This window comes from Phragmites australis, chromosome 9, assembly GCF_958298935.1.
Source record: "Phragmites australis chromosome 9, lpPhrAust1.1, whole genome shotgun sequence".
NCBI lineage: Eukaryota > Viridiplantae > Streptophyta > Magnoliopsida > Poales > Poaceae > Phragmites > Phragmites australis.
This window is the reverse complement of record NC_084929.1, coordinates 1,773,220-1,797,221: the sequence shown is the minus strand read 5'-3', so window position 1 is coordinate 1,797,221 and position 24,002 is coordinate 1,773,220. Positions and strand designations below refer to the sequence as shown.

General features: G+C 44.0%; 2 protein-coding genes across 4 annotated transcripts; both read right to left on the bottom strand.

Moving 5' to 3' along the window:
• Positions 1-163: 163 nt before the first annotated feature.
• On the bottom strand, positions 164-4,059 carry LOC133928339 (protein IQ-DOMAIN 2-like). Of its 3 annotated transcripts, none has more exons than XM_062374631.1 (6): positions 3,901-4,059; positions 3,362-3,468; positions 2,638-2,919; positions 1,535-1,750; positions 1,250-1,369; positions 164-1,151 (listed from the first exon to the last, which is right to left on the bottom strand). In XM_062374631.1, the coding sequence occupies exons 2-6, from the start codon at positions 3,434-3,436 to the stop codon at positions 432-434; spliced, it is 1,413 nt and encodes a 470-aa protein (XP_062230615.1). In that variant the 5' UTR covers positions 3,437-3,468; positions 3,901-4,059; the 3' UTR covers positions 164-431. The 3 variants fall into 3 exon arrangements, with proteins under 3 accessions (XP_062230615.1, XP_062230614.1, XP_062230616.1); XM_062374630.1 differs by having other exon boundaries at positions 3,362-3,830; positions 3,901-4,024; XM_062374632.1 differs by lacking the exon at positions 3,901-4,059 and adding an exon at positions 3,549-3,894.
• An 11,918-nt stretch (positions 4,060-15,977) lies between these two features.
• Positions 15,978-22,519, bottom strand: LOC133928338 (probable beta-1,4-xylosyltransferase GT43A). Its single transcript, XM_062374629.1, has 3 exons — positions 21,332-22,519; positions 17,884-18,169; positions 15,978-16,508 (listed from the first exon to the last, which is right to left on the bottom strand). The coding sequence occupies exons 1-3, from the start codon at positions 22,024-22,026 to the stop codon at positions 16,353-16,355; spliced, it is 1,137 nt and encodes a 378-aa protein (XP_062230613.1). The 5' UTR covers positions 22,027-22,519; the 3' UTR covers positions 15,978-16,352.
• Positions 22,520-24,002: the final 1,483 nt, after the last annotated feature.

Here is a 24,002-nt window from a genome sequence, read left to right as displayed (position 1 = left end):
ATTAAGGATCCTAAAGGACCGATGATTTTTAGCACTTTGCATTGGTTATTGGGACTTTGCCTCTTGTTTGGAGAGATTTAACGGCTATGTTCAGATAGGTCAATTTTGAGCGCAAGAGTGAGGTGTTTTAGGAAAGTTGCACATTTCAGAGAGACCTTCCAAATACATGAAACAAATATTTGCCTCGCATAAATAGAACACCTGTTTACATACAGACATAAAGGTTGCAGAGATAAATCGATATAGTTTTACACAAACAACAAATGAGATGAACTGACAGACGCTGCAAATCTTCTCCTACATCAAAACAATGTGATTGTAATGTGGAAAAACAAATGCCAATACTTGATACAGCTGATATAATTTTAACCTTTGTTCGTGGATGAAATATATCTGCAGAATCCATTGCTCTTCGCCATTTGTCATATGAGTCACTTCTTTCCACCATTGATTACAATGGCCTCCGGCTGTGGAACAATGTTCTTCACCATACTCTCCACCTTGGGTGGACCAGAATGCCGTCTCATAGGTGAGTCAGACGCCATTCCAGCTTGGAAGGACAGCCTCTTCTTGACCGATCCAGCAGAGCCTCCTTTCTCCGGTGTCTCTGTGCCATTGGTCACCGCCGTGCCAAGGAGGCGGGACTTGGCCCTTGCAGATTCTGTGGGAACCATGTAGCTTGGGAGTGATGGGGAGCTTGCAAGGCTCTCATCGTCCCGCGCCGTGGAGGTGGCTATACTGTGCCTCCTTGGTCGCTCGGACTGCACACTGAACACACTCCTCACGTCGTCGTCCACCTGTGAGAGCCCATTCTTTGGCGTGGCGGATTTCTTCCTCGCAGGGATTGGAGTCACTTTAGCAGAAGGCGTCGAAGGGGATTGCCTGGAGGCTGGACGGGCCAGTTTTGGAGTTGTTGGTGATGGCTTGTCTGGTTTGGAGTCCCGACGGTTGAAGGCTTTTGTGATCTCACCCTCTCCAACGTTCAAGCTCATGCTCTTCACGGATCCGCGATCAATGTTACTCTCCTTGTCAGTCCCATTGCGTCCCTCCCAAGGCTTTGCTGCCATCCAGCGCTCCAGCCAGCTCCAGCCCCACTGTAGGTTGTTTGGGTCTACAAACATTGGGTTGGCAGACCTTGAAGTGCTCTTCCACTGAAAAGAACAAATTTTAAAACAATATTAGCACGCGTTGTAAACGAGATGAAGTATATATAGATTGGCACCTGTTCTTGGGAACAAAGAATGCCTACCTGATGTGAAAATGCATATGCGAGCGATCTTTCTCTTCTTATTGCCGCCTCTTGCCTGCTTATTAGGCTCGCCTCGATTTGCTCCTTGGATTGAGTGCTATCATCCCAGTTCTCACCCATCTGATATGGTATTATTCACAAATGGAATATGTTTAATGCTCTCAATAATATTTTGTGATTATCTCAAGGCTTAGAGCAAAGGAGAAAACAATATTAGTGAATTTAATTGAACAACACCAGCACATGAAATGTTTTTACTCTGGAGCTTTGAGATGATTTGCATACCCTGAAATTCTCCAATTCCTGTTTCAGTAGGAGCTGACGCTGGAGGGCCTGGTTCTCCTCAGACATCTTGGCCCTCCTAGAACGTATTTGTGACTGCACCCGTGATAGAGTCTGCATACAGCGCAGAGTGCTTGCAGATTGACGCTTAACTGAATTACCCTCAACCAATGACTTCAATCGAACAAGTCCCCGCAGGGCTCTTAACGCCCTCCTTGCCTGCATTGTCACAATGACGGAAACACTCTCAGTGTATTTATAGCAAAAATAAGATTCTTTTTTCCTGTCAAACAAGTCAAATTGCCATGAAGTCATATTCCCCAAGGAACAAAATACACTGCTACAAATTCAAGTTCACAAATCGCTATCTCAAGGATACATCAATAGCATGACAGACAATCCATCAGTATCAAAAAACGATTGAAAATAGAAAAAAGTGAGTGATGAAAGGTGGCTGCCACCAACTGCCAGTTGTTCATGACTTGTTTTTGTAACACTTAGCACGATTGATTTGTAGGCCCACTCAACAAATGTATACTGAAATAAACAACAGAATAGACCTAAAAAGAATAACGACCACTTCAAATGAGAGGAATTAAACTAGAAATTAGCCAGTTCCTCCAGGTGCAATTAATGCAAGAAAACTTACCTGTTTAAACATTTAAAAAACTCATTTACCACACAAAATTGTGAAATGAATACAGGAATTGCAAATAGCTAGAATATTCAACTAAGAGGTATCATTCTAAATTAACAACCACCTGCAAGGTTGGCAAGCTGCCGACACCTAAAAGTTAGAACACGATAAGAGAAACATTACAGGATAGCTACCAACAGACATTTGCTTGCATGTTCAGTCATGTTGATGCGGAAACAAAATCATAAAAAAACAAATAACTGTCCTCCTAACCTCAAAATCGCAAAGATCTAATCAGCACAGCAGCCAGCAGAAACAAACACTTCCTTAATGCAACCATCTATATAAACCAACTTCTAGCTGTCACAATGTTTTCTTATCCAAACATTTCAAGAGAAAAAAAAATACCAGGCATCCATATTTCCAAATGGCATCAAACAGCTGAATTTAAAAAGTGATTTCGCATTACCAGGTAACCTCGGAAGGCGGTCTGGATCTTGATTGCAGCAAACTCTTCCCTTGATACACCAGGTGGCAATACCGACGTCTGTGCAGAGGCAGCAGGGGCCGCCTCCAGAGTAACATGCTTGCTTTGCTCTTCCTCAGCTTCAGGGACCTTGACCTCCTCCTCAGTCTGGTGAAGAGTTGGATGAGCAGGAGGGGGCGGCACCGAAACATTGACTTCCAGAGAAGCAGATGGGGTCAGATCTGGTGGAGTTGGGATGCTAGCTGCTGATTTCTTCCTCAGTCTCTGTTCATTTAAAGGGTAAAGTTTGGTTTGTTATCACAATTCAGTTCGAATTAAAGTATGACAGAACAAATGCGAGAGAAAAAGTAATGCTTTGATCACAGATCTGTAAAAGTAATTCGACGGGCCAGTCGCAAGAGGAAAATGCTATCTTGGCAACAATCACATTCGATTTACCGAATGCCAGACAGTTAATTGAATCTTTTCTTTTTCACAAACAAGACAGCCCAATTGATACCAGGACCACGAGTGATAAATCCAGTAATCCTAAACTTTTGTACATCCGTTAGCGAAAAATACGCCATTTTTACCAATAAACACTTGAACTAGACCTACTGAATTCTTTGCAATTCGGTGCGGGGAAATCCAAATCTTGGTCAGATCCGGCTACAAATCCAAAAAGAAACCCGTAAAACGCAAGAGAAATCCGAGGGAGAAGCATTACCTCCTCCTTCTTCTCCTTGGATTCAGGACTGAACACCTTCTTGACCGCGCGGAACCACTTGCCCTTCTTCCCCATGGCTCCACGCTCCTCACGAAGAAACAATCACTCTGAAGTGGAACAAGTCACCCCAATCTATATCTATCAGACCCAACGCTAAACGATGAGATACAGAGAGATGCAACTTTACAAGAAATCGCCAAATCTTTCCGAGAAAGCAAAGGAGAGGCTCTTTCGGTTGTGCGCAGGCAGGCAGCGAGAAGGTGTCAGTAGCGTGCGAGGACAGCTGAATTCTGAAGGAACCTGCAATGCGATCATGTCGTGTGGAACGTCGTGGGAGTGGGAGGAGGAGGAGCAGCAGAAGCCAACGATTTTTGCCTGGAGCTAGGACTGACAGAGGTGCAGGAGGCTTGGATTGGATGTTTGGAGGTTGCAGGCTTGCAGCTGTAGGAGAGCCTCTGGAGCTGGCCAGCTGGGAGCATCGACAAGAGTGATGAGAGAGAGAGAGAGAGGAGAACCAGAGGGAAGTGTGTGTACATTACCTTGGTGCTTGTTGCGATGCGCGCGCTCTCTCTCTCCTCGCCCTCTCTCTCTCACAGTGGTGTGGAGCTTTTAGAAGGAAGGGGGGTTTGGACAGCTTGGAGAGAGCAGATGAGGATTGAGGGAATGGTATTGGAATCTCCACTAATCATATTCTTCAGTTTGGCCTTGTGCTCTTGTGCGTATTTAGATATTGTTCTCAAAACTTGAAAATCCTTAAAAACTTTAAAACTTGCAGGATCATATGGTGATTTTTTTTTTTTTGCGAATGAGGATCATATGGTGATATGGCAACGAACAAGTGAAGATATGACTGACAGGACCGAAGTGATCTGAATATTGACATTAAACAAATCTTTAGTCTGAACTCTGAAGCCTGGCATTCAGAACATGCATGCTCGTAGCAGATATAGTAGTAGTTGAGACTTGCCCTCACTCAAAGTCACGGGTGTTAAATGAGACAGAAATGTACATCATCTAACAAAGGTAATGTCAAAACTAATCGGTTATTAGGTATATGTGATGTTAAGTGTTGAAAGCTAAACTCTGCATCACATAAACAATGCAGTAGGGTGCATAAAACCTTTGCCCTATAGCATATAGATTTCTTGATCTCAACTTATCTGTTGTAGTACAAGCAAATAAATCAGTATAGTAGACTGTAGTTAGTACCACAGTGCTCTCTAAGGGGAAAAAAGGAGAAGATAAAAGAGAACAATGTGCCTAGGTGGCCGCAAATTATTTGGTGGTTCATGCTCAATAATATGCCAACTCATCGGGCCAAGAATCAAGATGGCTGAAATTAAGCTAGAGCTGCATGCATGCATGTGGACAGGGGTAGCAAACTGATGCTTTGTTTTGTTATACTAGCAAATAAACTTTTGAATAATCTGACACACATTACAGGTCAAGCGCTAGCAATCATGGGCAAACAAACACTAATGATGCATATATATATACACACACTACTAATATAAAAATTGGGAGTCATTCATTGTGTTTCCCATCAGATGTTTAAAAATATCTGGGCGAGGTGCAAAGCGACAGCCTAACGCGCGCTTATCTAATCTAGCTGCATGCTCTGAGATTATAGCATGTCAGACTCGCGTAATATCATAATTAGTGCTTGTGTGTACTATTGTGCGCCGCTTGCAAGTAGGTCCCACGGCTCGTAATTCCTAGAGCTAACCAATTTGTTAACAATTAATTAAAGCTATACACAAAAACATGTCATATCATAAAACCGACTAATTTATACAGCCGACATTTTTCTATTTCAAGAGAAGACGGTGGCCTCCCATTCTCTTTCCCCACTTTCGAGACATCTCACCTCGACAAGTCTATATATCTTCTCAGTGATTACATACATGAAGAAAATTAACAATTCCTTCCGCGAAGAAACTCGCAATTTAAATATAGAGAATTTAGTGCCAAAATGATCGGAAAACGTAACTTTTACCATAGCAGACAGATAAAGGAAAAACTAAAGAAGAATAAAAATTTTGGTTATTACCCTGAGTAAGCTTAATTCGGATAGTGTTGCTCGTGATGTATTATGTGCAGGTAGCTAGGAAGCCGTTGTCTACTTTGTTAAAAGGATGCACAAGTGGTTGCTTGGTTGGGGTGACCTGATGCCTAGCTCCCTTCGCCTTTGCCTCTTTTTCTTTCTCTCGATCTCTTTCTCCCTGGAGACGAAAGGCACAACATATCTTGTATGGTGACTAATGTTAGTTACTTGTATGGTGACTAATGTTAGTTAGCGTCTATTTGTTTGTTGTTTTGCTTTTAGTTTTTTTTTTTAAAGTTGTATTTTTTTCCCCCTAAAAATCTCTTTTTAGGTTTTAGCTATTAGTTTTTATAATAACTTTTTAATTTTTTAGAAAAGCTATTTTCAGTTTCTAGTTCATTTTTCTCTAGAAGCAGCCTTTTAATTTATCTATAAATTATTTTTTAGCACTTCTGTTTGTTTGAACTTCTAACTTCTGATACCAGAGAAGCCAAAAGTAGAAGCAACAAACAAACATGACATTAGCTACCTCACTTCTATATGACACATACGTCATTGTACCGTATGTTGTAGAGAGATGGATATGTTTTTTTTCCTTCTATCAATCCACAGATTAAGATAATATAGACATTACTATAGAAAATATCATCTAAGTATTACTGTCAGTTCTTAAAAAAAATTAACATTAATAACTCATCGATAAAAAATCGGCAATTATCACTACTAATTCAATTAAAAAAATTAATAGTGACACTTGATTATTACTACCGATTCTAGCTATAAATCAACAGTGATAATAGATATATTATTACTGCCGGTTCGTTATATTAACTGACAGTGACAATAAAATGTCATAACCTTTAGAAATTAATAACTTTTTCATACGGAGTCGAATGAAGATAAATTTTATATAAAAATTGTAGCTCTCAATGAAATCTACAATTTTTTAGTTGATAAATTTTTTATTTGAATCAATATAGATGCTCAAGTAATCGTCTAAAGACCGTCGAAGGAAAACCACACACTAGATTGCAAAGTAAATTGCCAAATTTGATATAATACTATTAGAAATGATTGAAAAAGTTACACATAGTGACACAAAGTTAAAAACTGTAATTTTAAAGATTTGTATCACGAGTTTGGTAACTCAGATTGATGAAACATCTACGCAACACTGACTTTCAGATGTAGCACTCTGCTTTCAAAATTTTTAGGCAAATTAGAGAAGGTCAATTTTCGACTAAAAACTTCAGAGTTCATATCGAGGTTCTTCTGAGCTTTTTTAGGGTTAAGAAAGGTATAGATGTAAACACCTGTATTTCTTTTAGATGGCATCCTCGTTAGCTTCGAAAGTAGAGATAGAATGTATACAAAAGTTATGATTGTTTTACCCAACAACTCATGGATTGGTCATCTTAAATTTATAAATTTTTCATACGGAGTCAGATGAAAACAAATTTTATATGAAAATTATAGCATTTAACGAAGTGTACAATTTTGTAGTTGACAACGTTTTTATTTGAAGCAATCTAAATACCCAAATAATCGTCCAAAGGTTTGAGCAGAAAGGATCAAAAGAATAAATTAACCCATAGCCATCAAGTAAAACTGTGAGGTAAGATAGTAAGGAAACTTCACACGAGAGCCGAGAGTTGAGGCCGCGGGTTCGACTCTCACATACTGCTCGGACGCGTAATTTGCTATATTTAATGAATCGACTCCACAAAAGCCACGGGGGTTTGTCATAAGTCAAAAAAGCTGCCCAGTGGAGGTGGTTCGTTTGTCAAGTAAAAAAAAATTGATCCAAAAAAATCAAATTTAGAATCAAATATCACTGCCGATTTATAACACCAATCGACAGTGATAACTCTATTACTCTCGGTTCCAAAACTGATAGTGATACTATCTCTTAATCACTATCGATGATACCGTTTTTGAACCGTCAATGATGACTCTTTATATAGTGAGAGTTACTATAAGACAACTTACAGGCATATGAATTCCATCCTATCAATATCCCATTATAGACACCGAGAAGGCCTCTAATAATTACTACTTTGTGGTACAATATATTTATTTATAACGTTAATTAAATTATACTGTTATCAAAATACATTGACCGCACAATTACATACACGCCGGCCATTTTTTATATATGTTTAATCTAAATATTAAAATATATCGACTGTTAACGACATTTGTTTACCACAAGAGATTAAGTAGCTCAATTCAACAAACGTAGGCCAGGTTCCTGGTTCCCCTAACATGTCTTCCTCTGCGTGCGTTTCAGATCACTATAAAAAACAGTGTTATGCATGCGTGCGTGCGTCTCACTAACAAAAACGTACACTTTCTTTTTACCCCGATTCAGACTCTTGTGTTGTTCTGGCACTTCTACAAGTGCCGTATTTAACTTTTTATCATTTTTATAGATAATTAGTAACAAATTTATCATCTTAACCTATATTCAGTTATTCAGTGGTTTTACGTAATCAGTAAGAGATCGAATTGACACCTAATAACGATAATAATGACAAATAATTAAATAATCTTCTGCAAGTCGGTTTGCTCCACGGTTAAGCTGGCTAGCTCTCTACTGCATGCACCTTCACTGGTGTCTACTGTGTACGTCTAGTCATGCTCATGCACGCTCGCCGCGTAAATACATGCGGTATGTACAGTACATTACACATGGTCACGGTCGAAGCAAGTGCCGCGTAAATACATGGAGGCTGGATCTGGATCGATCTCCGTCGTCGGTCGATCACGGGTAGGTCATGCATGCATGCACCAATGGATCGAGTGGTCAGTGCTGGATCGAGGTAGCGTGAAGAAACGCGCAAATCCTATGCAACCGATGATGATGGAGACTACTCTCACTCGTCACCGTCTCTTCCGGTTCTTTTTTTGTTTCCTTTGGGGGAGAGAGAGGAGTGTTCAGCTCGGAACCGCCTAGAAAAATGAACTCGAAGTGTCGAGTTCAAAAGAATTTCGACCCACGTCACCCATTGAGAGCTTGACACCTGTCCCCATCCACGCTCATCTAGCCGTCCGTTTCCCTTCACACGAATCTCAAACATTGTCTTACACCGCATGAATCCGGTTCCTCTGACTTCAGCCCAATGAAATCAGAGAGTAATAGTATTTTGTAAGAGGATAAATAGTATCTCTGATGTTAAACACTGTAGCAAATCCAATAGTTACTGTAGTGACTTTTTTGCTCAACATTATACATCAAATCTGGTCCGTTTATTTCCAATCAACGTAGACAATTTCGTTCCACGGCGCATAGGTATCTCCAGCGCCTAGAGGTGGGACTTGGGCTGGGTCGGGCCGGCCTGACTCGGCCCCTTTGGGCCTCAGGCTTTCCGGGCCGTGCTAGGATGGCCCGAGAAACTGTTCGGGCCGGGCCGGGCTGGCCCAAGCCACCTTCAGCTAGGCCCAGACCCAGCACGGATGCACGATGGGCCTCGTCGGGCCGGGCTGGCACGGGCCCAGCACCGCCACACTCCAGCGCGCGTGAGGGCGTGCCGGCGCGGACTCGCGCGCGGCGCCGCGTGTCGGACGGCGTGGGTGGGAGCTGGCGTGGCCGCGCGGGATAGCGCGGGTGCTGGCGCCGCGTGTCGGCGCAGGAGCGGGCGCTGGCGCGGGACGGCGCAGAGACTTGGTGCGGGCGCTGTGTGTCAACGCGGGATCGGGCGTTGGCGCGGGTCGGAGGCACGGAGCCGAGCGTTGGCGCGGGCGCGCGCCGCGTGTCGACGCGGGCGGGGGATGGAGCGGGCGCGAGAAACGGTGCAACGGCGCAACGAGTGATGCGAATTTTTCTTACACCGGCGCGAAATGGTGGAATACGACGCGAAAAATATAATACATAAAATAGATGCATCAAATATTTTTGGAGGAAAAAAGAGAAATTTTCTTATAAAATAATGTGTTACAATGTGATTGCCTCGTTAAAAACCTTACACTCCAGTATGGAGTTCCCCCGGTAAGGAAAAGAGTACAATACATCGTTACACACATAATTTACTCATTATCATCTAGATCAAGGTTCTCGAAGTCCGCTAATGCCCCGGTGATCTCCAGATCCTCAAGCTGATGTTGTGTGCCAGCGTTCGCCCTCTCCCAGTCTTTGAGGCAGGTGATTGCCTCTACCATTTCAGGAGTGAGCGATGATCTCCGCTCTTCAATAATTCTCCCCACCATGCTGAACGTCGCTTCTGAAGAGACGGTCGATACTGGAACTAGGAGAACGTCTCGTGCAAAGTGTGACAACACGGGGAAGAATCGCTCTTTATCTTTCCACCATGCAAGAAGGTTGACAGTGTTGTTGTCCGCAAGCATTGGATCATGGGTGTAAAGATCTTACTCAAGGTAGTGGTTAAGCTCTACTATGGGATTCCAAGATAACCTAGTTGTCTGCTGAGATGATGATGCGAACCCTTGCCTTTGATCTTGTTCTATAAATTGGCCGCACTCGACTTGCTTGCTTTGTGTTGCTATGTAGACTTCGGGAGCGGGGGGCTACATCCAAATTTGCCCTAGTATAACTGAAAAACCCGAAATACTTCTTCTTTGATATGATTGTAGGCATCCGAGAAATCAAGGGTTAGCAAGTCACCTATTTTCTGCAAAGCAAGCTCTAAACCACCCAACTTTTTGCGCGGGTCAAATATAATAGCAAAACAATAGAGATGTGGGATAGTAGAGAAATATTTTAGATATTTATCTTTCATTTGTTTAACAATGGGATTTAAAACACTGTCATCCTTATTTTCATTAAATGTGTATGCAATTCTCCAGAGCCACTCTAGCACTAAGTAAGATGTAGGATAATAAACACCGGACAACTGCACTGTTGCCTTGTAAAAGGGTTTTAGAAAAAGTCGTAAACGTGTAGCAATGTACCAATCAGTTTCTGTAAGTAGTAAACCAGCATTCTGAGCATTTACGAAAACAGTAATAATTCCCTCGTAACCTTTTACTTGCTTCAACATAGTATATGTTGAATTCCAGCGCACTTTCATGTCAAGTCCGAATTTTCTTGGATTCTTACCTTGAGCTTTGCAGTAGTCCTTGAAACTACTAAACATTGTAGGCAAATTAGAGATGAGACGGATGGCACCACGAATATTGTTCAAATATCTATTTACCATTGTCATACCTGCCTGCACCATGATATTGATGATATGACACATACATCTTTGGTGGAGAACATACCCACCAATGTAGCTCTGTATGTGAGGTTCTAGGTCCTCAATTGCTTTTGAGTTGGCTGATGCATTGTCCAAAGTTATAGAAATAATCCTATTTTCTATTTTAAATTCCTTAACAACCTCTAGCACACGTGCGGCAATGGCTTCTCCTGTATGTGACTCATCAACGATTCTAAACCCTATTATTCTTTTATTTAGGTTATAGTTGTTGTCTACATAATGTGCGACAACGCTAAGATATGATGTTCTTTGATGTGATGAAGTCCAAATATCAGATGTTAAAGCAAATGAGTATGTCACATTATGGAAGTTTTGTTTCAAAGCATCTAATTGACTATGAAACAATTTTAAAATGTCATTCTTAGTAGTTTTTCTAGAGACATGTTGATATTGTGGACAAAAACCATGTTGGATCATTCTCTAAGGCTTTCCCTCATTCTAATTGGTAGATCCTCAGAAACTATATATTTAGCAATTTCTTGACGAGCTACTGAAGGATCAAATATCCATGTGCTTACCGAACCGTCAGGCGCGAAGGTAAGTTGTGTCTGTACAGGTTGTCCATCTATCCGCGCAGCTGCAACAATCTTTTCCCGACACCGTTTCCAATATCGATTCAAATGTGCGGTACCTGCTGTTGTAGATGCAGATAATTCACGACTACAATAAATGCAAATTGCGATATATACCTTCTCACCACCCCGTATTTCCTCAACCAACTTCATGTGCTTCCACGCTTCTGATCGCCGTCCGGTCTAGGTGGACGTGTTACCAACAGAGGTATGATTCACATCATCAGGCTCCATCGGATTTGCGTCGGTATGGTCGTCCTCATACCCCTCGAGACCGTCCATGTGACGGTCATCCATGCCATAATCTCCCATGCTCGGGGACAACTGGCGAGGGTCGAGAGCTGGAGGGGGGCTAATAGAGCGTTGGACGGCTCTAGCGCGCTTGCTCCGAACAACACATGACTTTGAACAAGGCAGCATGGTTGTTCTGTGTTTGGTGACTCGGTGTGATAGAAAAATATAGATCAGACTGGAAGATTAAATAGAAGCAAAGAAGTAGCCATTTACTCTGCTCTTGCCCATTGCTTTGTTTTGGCACTTTGTGTCACTCTACGAGTCACAGGCTCACAGCATAAAGTTAAAGTCGATGAGTCACTTCATTATGTCACTTTATGCCCACTAGCTCACCTGGTTGTATGCCTCGTATTCCTAATCTCACGTTTGCTTGTAGCTTAGTAGTACTGCTTGCTTGTGAAGTTTGATCGAGAGATTCCTGTGCTCGTGTTGTAAATCACCACAATTCTTGATCCTGCAGGGATGTGTATAATCATAAACTATTTAGCTTCTTAACTTACAGCCTCTAATTCAAATCCATGGTACTGAACCTTGCATATTCTCGTTTGCCTCAATGTTCAATATATCATGAGTCCATGACCATTTTCTTCTGACATGCAGGAAAATGGCCTAAGAGATGTGACCGAGCAGAGCCAATTTTCTTTCTTTTATTTGACATCACCATATCACAACTCAGCTTACAGATTGTATATGACGAACTGGACCACCGTGCTTCAGGCTTTTTTTACCGGGCCTGCCCAGGCTCGGCCCATTTTTTGTACCGGGTCGGACCGCCCATTGGGCCCCATATCAAGGCCTGGCCCGACCCATAAATCGGGCCGGGTCAGCCCGGCCCATCAGTTCTCGTGCCGGGTCGGGCTTCGGCTGCACCGGGCCGTGCCGGGCTCGGGCCGGCCCAAAAAACACGGCCCAAAGTCCCAGCTCTACCAGCGCCACATTAGATGGTGAGCGCCAGCATGAATCTCGAGGCTGCCCCCCGTGACGTCAGTCTGCACTGTGCAGAGAGCGGTAGCTGCCGCGTCTTCACTGCACAAATTGGAAGCACAGGCACTCAGGTATATACACACACCATATTCACACTTAGGTATGTACACCGTATACATGCCCACACAGGTATTGTCGGAGGATTAACTTCTATCGCAGGGATCCCGAGAGACCCCTTTTTATAGATTCGGCCGGTGGGATGATCCTGAATAAGTTCGTTGGAGAAATAAATGGAATGAATGCAACGATCGGTGGTGGGGGTGATGACCTAGTGCAAAAAGAAGTAAATGCACCGAAATTTAGACAGGTTCGGGCCGCACGGGGGCGTAATACCCTACTCCTGTATGGATGCAATAACTGTCCTGAGGAAGTCTCTCAAGGATGTTGCTGGTTACAAGAATATTGGCCTAACTAAGAGCTTGAGGCTCCTTGTTCTTCGGCAGGGACTGTCCCTTGTGCCTTGTGTTCGTATATGGTTCAGTGCTTGATACTTGGGTGCTTCGATTGTCTGTCGTTCTCTTCTGTGTTGCCGGCTCTTTTAAGTACCTGCCGGCCGAGATATGCCCCGAACGGGAAGGAGGGGGGCACAAGTTTCAAGACGTCATGACTGAGAAAGGCGTCATCATTTCTTCTGGGTGAAGTGACCGGGGGTGGAAAAAACGCCGCACGCCCAGTCACCTGTCACCATAAACGCCCTGACAACGGGCGCCGTGGAGAGGGCTCACCGGGCAGCCGCAGAGCAACCCGGCGTGCCCGTCCTGTCTTGTTCCTCTGCCACAGCAGGGCGGCAGATAGAACGTCTTGATCCTCGCAATGTTATCCCGAGACAAACCGGATGATACGGGACGGGACCTGTGCAATTAATAGCCCCACGCCTCTCTTCCAAAACATGGCAGGAACTGACGCTGCGGTGGGAGCAGTTGGATGTGTCAGGCCACGCACGCTCATTAAATGCAGCTTCGGACCTCTGACTGGTGGACACCTCATCGGTGGGCCCCTCGGGGGCCCTTCTGGGTCGTCGGGGCACCGAGTGCTCGGGGGTACTGCTCACCTCCCCGAGCACTCTCTCCCGAGAATGCCTATCCTTGTCCTCGGGGCACCGAGTGCTCGGGGGTACTGCTCACCTCCCCGAGCACTCTCTCCCGAGAATGCCTATCCTTGTCCTCGGGGTACCGGGTGCTCGGGGGTACTGTTCACCTCCCCGAGCACTCTCTCCTGAGCACTCTCACACGATCCTTCGGGGAACCGAGTGCTCGGGGGCTGCCACGTGTAGCCCCGAGCACTCTCTCCAGAGCACTCTTGTATGGATCTTCGGGGAACCGAGAACTCGGGAGCTGCCGCACGCAGCCCCGAGCACTCTCTCCCGAGAACTCTTACGCGGATTCTCGGGGAACCGAGCGCTCGGGAGCTGCCGCACGCAGTTCCGAGCACTCTCTCCCGGAACTTAGCTCTTCTGATCGTCGAGGGACTAGGGCGCTCGGGGGTGACCGGGCACCTCTCCAAGCACTTTCTTCCCGGTACTTAGACTCTGTGGATCATCGGAGAACTGGGGTGCTCGGGGACCACCAACTGTGGTCCCGAGCACTTTCTCCCGGGACTTGAGCTTTTCTCATCCTTTAGGAGGGACCTCGTGGAATGGTGTCAGGTGGCGGATGGCTGGCCGGGCCTCGGGACTCAGGGACCCCCGGTTCCTGATACACCAACAGGTATGTACACGCAAGTTTTTGTGGCCTGCATGCAATGCAATGTAAAGCCTGGGAGGATCCTCTTTTTTAACTCAAGAAAAGAGGATCCTCCTAAATTTAGCAGAGGCTGTACAAAATTAAATATCTTTTTAAATGGGGTGTTCATTACAAAGTCAATAGTGACGACAAGATCACCTTCTGAAAAGATATTTGATTTAGGAGTCTCCAATTTATGTTCAGTTCCCTAACTTTTTCAGACTTTGTGAGTATCCTGATATTATGATTACAGATTGTGTTAGCTCTGACAATTGGAATCTCAGGTTTAGAAGGTCTCTAAACTTGAGTGAGCAGAAAAATTTAGAGACCCTCTATGAAAATCTGAATAAGGTGGTTCTGAATGGTGAGGAAGATGAGGTGTTATGAGCTTTGGACAATTCCAGGAAGTTTTCCACTAGATCCCTTTACAGGTACTTAATCTTTGGTGGTGTTATCAGCAAGGGTGCTGATATGATCTGGTCCAGCAAGCTGCCTGTAAAAATCAAAAAAATTCTTTAGCAAATTCTACACAACATATTACAAACTGCTAAGGTTTTGAAGAAAAGGGGTTGGAAAGGAAGTGTTTGCTGTTATTTGTATGGGAAGTTAGAATCTATTGATCATATTCTTTTCACCTGCCATTTAGCCCGTTTTGTTTGGTGCTGTCTCAAGGAATGTTTTGATTTGAACTCTCAGCCCAACTCTTTGGAAGGGTTTCTGTCTTCGTTGCTTGGTTTGTTCCGTAATGGATCGACAAAATTAGGTGTTTTTCTTTTTGCAGGTTTAGCCTGGGCGATTTGGAGGGCTCGTAATAGGATGGCGATTGAAAAGAAATTTTCTTCGTTGCCCATTGATGCGCTTTTTTCTGGGATTTCATATTTGCAGATATAAAAGATCCTGCTCACATTAGAGGATAGGAAATTCCTGGAGGCTTCCCTTTCTCACATCCTTCAGTGGATCTCGGTGTTCAAACGGAGTCAAGTCTTGGCCTCTGATATTGTGGAGCTGTAATCTGGACTGCTAGTTTGTCTTCGAGTGTTTCTAAGGAGGTTTGCTCATAGGTGAGCTTTGTTAGTTCTGTTTGGCTGGTGGCGGGGTCTCCCCCGGCCTCGTGCTTTTTTCTTGTTTCAATGATGTTCTGTTATCTCACTGTATGACTCTGAATTTGGCTTTCAATAGAAGCGAGTAAAGTTTTCTTTTCGAAAAAAAAAAAGCCTGGACGGACACAGGACGTCACCTTGGATCAATGCCATCGGAATCTTGGTTCGTACGAGTACGTAGCTTGATCGATGAGGATGCATTGCATTTGCATGCACCTTTCTTTCGAAAATGTCAATACGTCCTTGGAGATCAGATCCCGCACTTCACGCCAGTTTTTACTGCTTGAATCCCTCTGCCTCTACTGCGTATCAACTCTCTCTGACTTTTGATATAGAAAAAAAAAAACTCTCTCTGCATCCAACTCTGCCAACCGGACCAGCAGCCTTGTTCCATTTCACTTCTCACAACGCATGACTGCGTCAGGTACGGTTCAAACAGACAAAGATTCATGTTGCTCAGATCAGATCTTACAGCAGAGTTTATCCAATGGATGCAAGGCTCGCTGAAAGTTTGCTCCACACTTGCAATCAAGGCTCATTCATACATGTTTCACTGATCAATCAACACTGCTTATCAAGCAAGCAAGTTCAAGAAACTGTTCAGCGATAAACACCATCTCTTTCTTGTTTTCATTCTCAACAAGAACAAACGCAGGGAAACTGCGTGTAATTCCACATGCAAATATAAAACTAATTCTAAACAGTTTCGATAAGCCAGGCACACTCTTCCTCACATGCCATTGCAATTTTCTTCCCCGCGTTTCTACACATCGTATTATTGCAATCCACAAGGGGGAATTTATCGAGGCAACAACCCCTCGCAAAGAGAAGAGGACCAAGTTAAAGAATCACAAATAAATCTGAATAAATACTATTGCCTGGGGGGAGATTTTCCGTGAATAATTCATGGCCCCCAAACTTGAAAAAAAGAACAAAAATGAGAGAAAGGGAGAAAAAAAAAACTTAGTAAGCAACCTTCTTCCTTTCCTTTTGTTATCGCCACATTTACATCAACTCCCCCACCATCTTTCCCTTTCCGCAACACCTCTTGTCCTCTTGGCTACCTCTTACTGTGAGTTTTTGCAGTGGAAGTTTGAAGAGGAGTGGAGCTGGGCACACTGTACTGCCACACCATGATTTGGGAGCAATCAGAGGGGATCCCCTTTAGCTTAGTTCTGTCTTCTAACACCACTTCTTGCACAAACTTGATGGAATCCTGCAACCACATCAAGACAAACGTATCGCTATTAGTTCGGAGTAGTGATTCAGATGATCTTATAGAAGAGTATCATTAGGTGGGTGTAGGAATGCTAAGCAACCAAATTTTTCCTGAGTCTCCATCAAGTAACTGTTGTTAGCTTACTGTACATGACAAAGTGGAAGACAAGCAAAACATCATAATGAACTCATAGTTCAGAATGAAGTTCGGTGCTGTATTTACATGTTCCTTGCACGTATCGGTTGTAAGGAATTGTCTATCGCATTGAGGTGGCTAGAGATTAGGACATTTCTGATGCAACTAGCTTGTTAGGTGTCCCAATTGGCAAGTGAGGAGTTTGGTGAGGTATCAAAGTCCTTAAGTCCATGATATCTCGTTTCAATCAGCAGTCAGTATACTATGGTTTAGTGGCACATGCAGCTTTCAGTATCGCTAGGGGATACAGCTCACGGAGTGGTAAAGTCGTAGAGTAGGTGCCAAAAACAATATCAATCAGAAATTTAAGAAAGGGGTGCATGAAAGTGATAGGGGTAACATCTGTTCCCTGCCATGTTCCGTTGAAAGGGAATTTGACAATTGTGTAACTCTGGGGTAGTCACGTTACGAAACTAAGTTGATAATTGTGTAACAAGGACAGTCCAACAAAATCAGATAAGACCTAAGGAGAGAAGAGAAGTCTGTTAAAAGAACTGTCAGTCTTAATAACTGTGCTGTACTATAGTAACTTCTGGATGAAAAAATGACTGCAAATAAAATATAGATGATCTATCTAGTGTGACAATATTAATCTTAGGAATGAACAACATGTGCCCATGCTTGATTTGCGGTGATTGGCTTAAGCCGTTGACATAGTCAGCATACAGTTCTGTTGGAACCACTTGCCTAAAAAACTGATGACTTAATTTTCAAAGAACAAAAGGAAAAATTCCATAGAGTACAAAACAAGGCTTTGAATCTCCTTTAAGCTAGACATGCACTCCACACTTCTGAGGGTCTTGATGGGTCCTCTATTTTAGGAGGTCTGCTATTCGGATTTGATGAGATCAAGAAATGGACAGCTTGAAGCTTTTGTAATCTCAGACTCAGTCCCTTCATTAATCAAATGTTCTTCAAGCTCCACACTTGTTTTTTTTTCTTGGTTTCGAACGTCATAGTGTAATTAAGCATTGCAGAATGTATGGAGCTATTACTAAAATGCAGTGTCTAGTTTGACCAACAAAATGTGGCATGCCAATAAGAGATCATAGCTTGCTTAGTACTTTGTGTCATGACGAAAGCAGAAAGAAGTAAATTAAATTATACAAGCCTGATTACCAACATCCAGAAAACGCAGCAAGCATTATATTTACAACCTCATTGAGGGTGGACTAACCTGTGAAGTATCTGGTAACGACGTTGGTCTTCCCCACCGCTCAGGATCCCACAAAATAGAACTGTTGAATGCGAACCCTGAGACATCTATCGTGTGGGCTCGCGTACCAGAAGCACCAGCAGGATTCAAGTCAGCTTCCGTGTTATATGTCACTGCACGAGTAGTCCCATCATTGAAGTCCCTAGAGAACCAACCAACTACCTTTGAGGCACTGCACAGTGGACCTTCCACTACCACTTTCTTCTCGCCTGCCGACATTGTCGCCACAGGCCATGTACCAAACGCCCTGCAGATTTGAAACGTCAGAAAGAATATCCAAAATGCAATTCAGCAAGCACTATGCAATATTTACCAGCAAACATGTAATGCAAGAGTTAGCACTGCCTGTGATCACATCAATCTCATCTTGATTGGTCGGTAGAGTTAAAGAATTAAAAAGCATCGTGCCCCCAATCCTTTACTAGAATGAGATTCCACCGACACTAAGCACGCATGTGCCAATTGACTTTGATTTTTAAAAATATGCGCTTCTGATTCTCTCAACTCAAAGTAAGATATTATAGGAGGAAGATAGCTCCATTGACACATCTTCCATGTGCTATACTATACTTTTGTTCACTCATCCCCATCACTGGACACTAGGTATAGACAGGACCGCAGGAACACAACATAAGGTGAGTGAGTTACTGCATGCAACTGTCTCCCTATACGTGGTGATAGATTACACCCTCCAGTTGCCCGCACGTGCAGATGCCCCAGGAATCGTGTGTTAAATTGATTCATTACCAATTTCAAAGTTGAAAGGCCTTGATAAATATAGATCGAACAAACTATGGGATGATGTAATAGTTGACAAGCAATGCAAACTTTAGTGAGCACACGTGTTTCCAATATGCTGTCAAACACTACTAGGAATACTAATAAATTTCAACTTGGACATGCGAACTTCTTTGAACACTTGGGAAATCTGTGCACAAATTTTATCCTTGTAGGATTAAAAGAGCTCAGCGCTAATTCCAAGTTCCAAATACTAAGAGACATTTGCCATAGTCAAAACCCCTCGCACTTAGTAAACTACGTGTAGTGTCACTGTATTGTGCACTTGCACTCTTTTGTTTGTGGTAACTGGTAAATTCGGGGACAGGCATGTTAGGCCATATGTGCGACAAGGCAGGAACGATGGAGCGTGATGCTGTTTTTATTCTGCTGGAAAGCCCACAAAAGCATCAGGGGCCACAAATGCAGACGTGGACACATCGCGAGAACTGTAAAATAAAAATAAAAAGAGAAAGCAAACTAAAAAAAAATTTATGCCTTGGTGCCCAGATGCAGGTAAACCTTGCTTGAGAAAAAGAGGAGTGCTTTTATCCTATCATGTTCCCCTCAACAAAAAAAGATTGTTCTTCCCGGGAACATTACCACTGTGCTCTCACATGGCATGAGTAGTAGTGATAGTACCATGGCACTGAGCCAAACCGTGATTCCCTTTCTTTATGAACGCAAGTACTCATCAATGTTATTGAAGTGCTAGTATCGGAAAAGTGAATGCGAAAGGTAAGTAAAATGTTTCAGGGTTATGTGTGTTGTGAAAGGCAGAAGTTTGGAGCTGATGTTGAGTAAGATTGCTTTATATCCATTAGTATCTTACCATGTTCTGATAGCATCCGCCAACAGTGTTCGACTGGATCAGCAAAGGGTGAAGGGGAGGTCAAATGTTAGGACTTGTTAGGGCTTTCTCACTCGTCTTGAAGAAGAAGAAAAATGTAGAACGATGGTACTTTTGACAATTGAAGGGTCAAAAACTAAACAATCTTAAGATGCTACTAGTTGCATCCTCTGGCTACAGATAGATGAAAGAAGATATCGGAGCAACGCTACAATGGAAATGCATGATCATGCAACTAGTCTGGTCAAGGAACTGATATCCAAGATCAAGTGTTGGCGATTTTTTTTAGAATTTTGTTTGCTCTGAAAGAATTCAAACACCAATTCCCCTTGCCCACAATCTCCACAAAAAACTGGTGGTCTCCGTGGAAATTTAGTGTCTTACCGGCTGCAGCAGATCTACTGTAGATCACAGGTGGGCACCATTGCAGAAAAATTCCACCATAAACCGTGGGGAACATGGCCATTCATGGGGTCAGAGGAAGCAACTAGTGGGGTGGATGGGGTCTTCTCCCTTGGGGTTCAATGGTCATGGCATAACGGTTGCTACTATTTTCTACCTGCAATCTTTTCTAGTTAATTTCTTCCAGCATTTCGCAACACCATTTTAGGAGCACCAACATTTGGACAATCATTCCAAGTATGTTATATCTTCATTTGCTGGTTTTGTTAGATGCCACCGACACTGTTACGGTCCCGTTTGTCAGTGAGCAAACAGCTAGCGCTACCACTACCACATTAAATTATTATTGCTGCTGTTTTTTATAGGTTTGCTTTGTTCATGGGCCGCGCTTAAAGTCTTAATTAAGCTAATTGGAGTGGTTGGCATGAACACATTTGTTCGTTGGGGTGAGCAAAAGCAAAAGATTAAATCTGCAAAAGAAGCATAGTTTGTTGGGGGGCGAAAGGGACTAAAAAAAAAGGAGATAAGTTAGATCTAATAATTGACTCCTTGCATCAGAGCAATGGAAAGAGAATAGATATTAGGGGCATGTTTGGTAGAGCTCTGCATGATTTAAATTCTCTACGGGGAGTGATTTTTTGAGAAATTAATTCTGTGACTGAAAGTGATTTTTTAAAATAAAATATACGAAGAAAGTGATTCTCTGCGGGAAGTGAACCAGGGGAAGCTGTTTTTTTTTAGCTTCCCAACTTTTAGTTTATTTCAGAGAATCATTCCCACGGATTTCACTCAGAAAACTAAAAACTGAAAGTTGTTGTTTGATAGAGTTCTCCCTGATTTCACCCGAGCTCTGCCAAACATATCTAGCATTCTAGGCATATGCAGTGTCCATTATATGAGCATATTAGACACACTGCCCCACCCTTATTCCCCCACTAATGACAGCTTCTGCCTTCAATTATTCGCCCACCAAAGTATACGGCTACTTAAAAATCTTTATTAGATGAGTAAATTACTGCTAAATTACGAAGTCCTAGTCCTAGTCCGTGGGCATCCCAAAAACATATAAAATTTGTGACTACAATTGAAATTTGAAGCATTCAGATTCAGATTCAAACAACATCCTGAAAGAACATGCATGCAAGTAATGGAGATCAATTAGAGCTCAAATTGAAGGGGGGAACAAGCAAAGCTCCAATCTTTGGGCTTAGAAATCAATAGTTAGAAAGCAATCAAGAAGCTTGCGAATCGAGACATTCTAATTTGCATCTTACTAAAAGGTTTTCAATAAGAAGAAGAACCAATCAAGCAACATGAAAGCAAGGAAATGAACGGATGAAGACATCAATTTGGAGTTTGGAGGCAATGGCTATTACTCACTCGATCTGGCGGATCCGGTCGAAGAAGGTCGTGTCGTAGACGCCGGCGGCATCGGCGAAATGGACGACGCCGGCGAGGCGGTGCTTCTCGACGTGCGCGAGCGCGGCGTTCCGCTGCGCATGCGCCTCGGCGCCGGCGGTGGTGAAGTTCTCCTCGGGCTTGAACGCGAGGTGCCTGTACATGACCCCCGTGCCCCGCAGCACCTCCGCGGTGGCGGGCGCGTCGGCGGCCGGCTCCACCACCACCCACACCACCGGCGGGCGCACTAGCCGCAGCGTGTGCGCCAGCCGCAGCAGCTCGGGCCTGCGCCGCCGCCGCTCCCCGGCGCCCGACCGCGTCGTGGTGACCACTATCAGCAACCGCCGCGGCCCAGCCTCCTCCTCGTCGTCGCCCACGTCCACCATCGCCCCGCCGCCGCCGCCGTCGCCGACTCCCATCTCGCCAACCGTGTCCGGCGACGGCACCAGGTTGAGGCGCGTGTTGACGGCGACGCGGGAGGCGGCGAGCTGGTCCCCTGCCCGGTGCAGCGGCTGGGTGCCGGCCTTCCAGGACGAGGAGGAGGAGGGCGCGAAGCCGGTGAAGAAGCCCATGACGAAGCAGAGCGAGAAGTGGAGCAGCGCCTTCTTCCACAGGTACCCGCCCCGCCGCTGCTTGGCCCGCTCCGGCGCCGCCACCGCCACCGCCCCCGTCCCCATGAATCCCCAAGACGCAAAATCTCTCAGATCACGGCAAACGAAGCTTCCAGATCAGGACGGACGCGGCAAGAATCAACGGACGGAGGGCGAAGCCGGAGACGGAGCAAGTACGAGCGGTCAATGGAGAAGGTGAAGGTCAAGATCGGGAGGAGCAATGGTGATGTGGGCGATGAAGCTGAAGCTCAAGGTGATGGTGGCGTTAAGGAGGCTTGAAGAGGGCTGGCTACCAAGGAGCCATTAATGTGGTGAATATCAACTGATCATCAGTCAAGATTGGAGGAGGAAGAATGTGTATGTATGGAGGATCATCAATCAAGGAGAGAGAGAGAGAGAGAGAGAGAGAGAGATGCAGTGGTCCGCAGTGGGGTGTGGGGAGGAATGAAGATGGTGCGTGTGAAGGTGGTGGTGAAAATGGATGGAGAGGTGGTTGGTGAGGGCGGGAGGATACTTGCCATTGCCTGCCTAAAACGGCTACAGGTTTTACTCGCCACTGCCCACTGAACTATACTCCTAGCTGATAGTGATACTGCTCCAAGCCTCCAATATGCATATACGCCCTCTTGGTGTATAGCTTGGGCAGACATGCTTTGCTTGGAATGAAAATTGTAGCCAAATTTAGATGATCACCCGGTAACTTCCATCACTCATCTTTGGCTCAAAATTATCGAAACCATCAACCCTTCTGGCTCAAAATTGATTCCCTGCTTATTCTTTGGCTGGTTTTGAGCCCACAAAATCAGAGCAACAGGCCAAACACCACTTGTAGGACCGAGCCTCATGACTCCAGCTAGAGCCTCCAATTTTTTACAAGGACTCTGATTCTAGGGAATTATACTACCTCCACCATAGTATTGTATTCGTACAATCGATGGAGTAGCATAATACTTTCTCTTCAAGCAGATGATTTACTTATTGGATTAACTACTAGTAACGTCTCAAGAAATGTCAGGGCCGGATGCAGTAGCCCAGAAGAATATTAGGTGAGCTGCAGCTTTTGGCCTCACTTTTAATAGACCTCTAATCTCAATGTAATCACCCGTCTGTCTCTGTCTCCCTCCCTTGAAGCCAAAGGAAGAGAGTTGAGCTGCAAGGGAGGATGCAAGGCCATCTCTGAGTTGGTTGGGAATGGAACATGGAACCTACTATTTGGTTTATAAAAACAAATGGAGCCAACTAAAAAGTAGGAATGGAAGTGACATACACGAACGTTGCAGTTTTCTATAATGATACATCTACTTGTTTGCAAATGCACATGGGAGTAATGTAGCCGAGATGTTTGCTGTAAAGAGTAGGCGACAGAATTAGCAGTCCAGGCAACTGAAAAATCTGATGCCGGCATGGTTAGATGAAGTAAAGTAAGTTGTAACTGTCATTAACCTCAAGAACCTCCATGGTTCTTGAGTTTTGACTATTGTTACCCAGCATGTTTTTCTTTTGGCTAATCAAATGTGCAAGCAAAAATTAACCTCGTATGTTCCCTGTGCGGTTGCCATGTCGCAGGACAGGTTCATCAAATGTGTGGGCCCACTTGTCAGCCGGTACAATCTGCAGCACCACAATTTACGAGTGCAACCCTGGAAATAAACTAAACAAGTAACGAATAAAAGAAATGGGTATTGCGTGAAGGGAGAAGAGGGGAATATAATAATGTGCTTGGATTAAGACAGACAGCGCACCTCTCACACTCAATTGGGATTCCTTTCTAATTTCTTTCACATTCTGGAGAGGAGAGAGGTCAATTTTGATGAGCCCAACCCATGTGATTTTGCCCAACCAACTTCTTCTCTGTTGTTGAACATGTTAGTCCAGATACCAAGCAAGAGTTAGCATTGGTACTATGATCAAATCTCGAGTTCAAGTAGTTGGGGAATATTTGTTCTCCACCTACGCGTTCGTTGTTTATTTTAATAACAAATGGCTTTAGATATAGATGGTAAATTATGATCATGTCCAAACTGCTATTGTGATAACAAAGT

Bases quoted from the DNA above. Each gene is read 5' to 3' on its own strand.
- LOC133928339 (XM_062374631.1), bottom strand. From the start codon at position 3,436: ATGGGGAAGAAGGGCAAGTGGTTCCGCGCGGTCAAGAAGGTGTTCAGT. The intron at 2,920-3,361 runs GTAATGCTTCTC...TTAAATGAACAG, and splicing joins CCAAGGAGAAGAAGGAGGAG to AGACTGAGGAAGAAATCAGC. The intron at 1,152-1,249 runs GTAGGCATTCTT...TGTTCTTTTCAG, and splicing joins CATATGCATTTTCACATCAG to TGGAAGAGCACTTCAAGGTC.
- LOC133928338 (XM_062374629.1), bottom strand. From the start codon at position 22,026: ATGGGGACGGGGGCGGTGGCGGTGGCGGCGCCGGAGCGGGCCAAGCAG. The intron at 18,170-21,331 runs GTGAGTAATAGC...TCAAATCTGCAG, and splicing joins GACCGGATCCGCCAGATCGA to GGCGTTTGGTACATGGCCTG. The intron at 16,509-17,883 runs GTTAGTCCACCC...ATGTGGTTGCAG, and splicing joins CGTTACCAGATACTTCACAG to GATTCCATCAAGTTTGTGCA.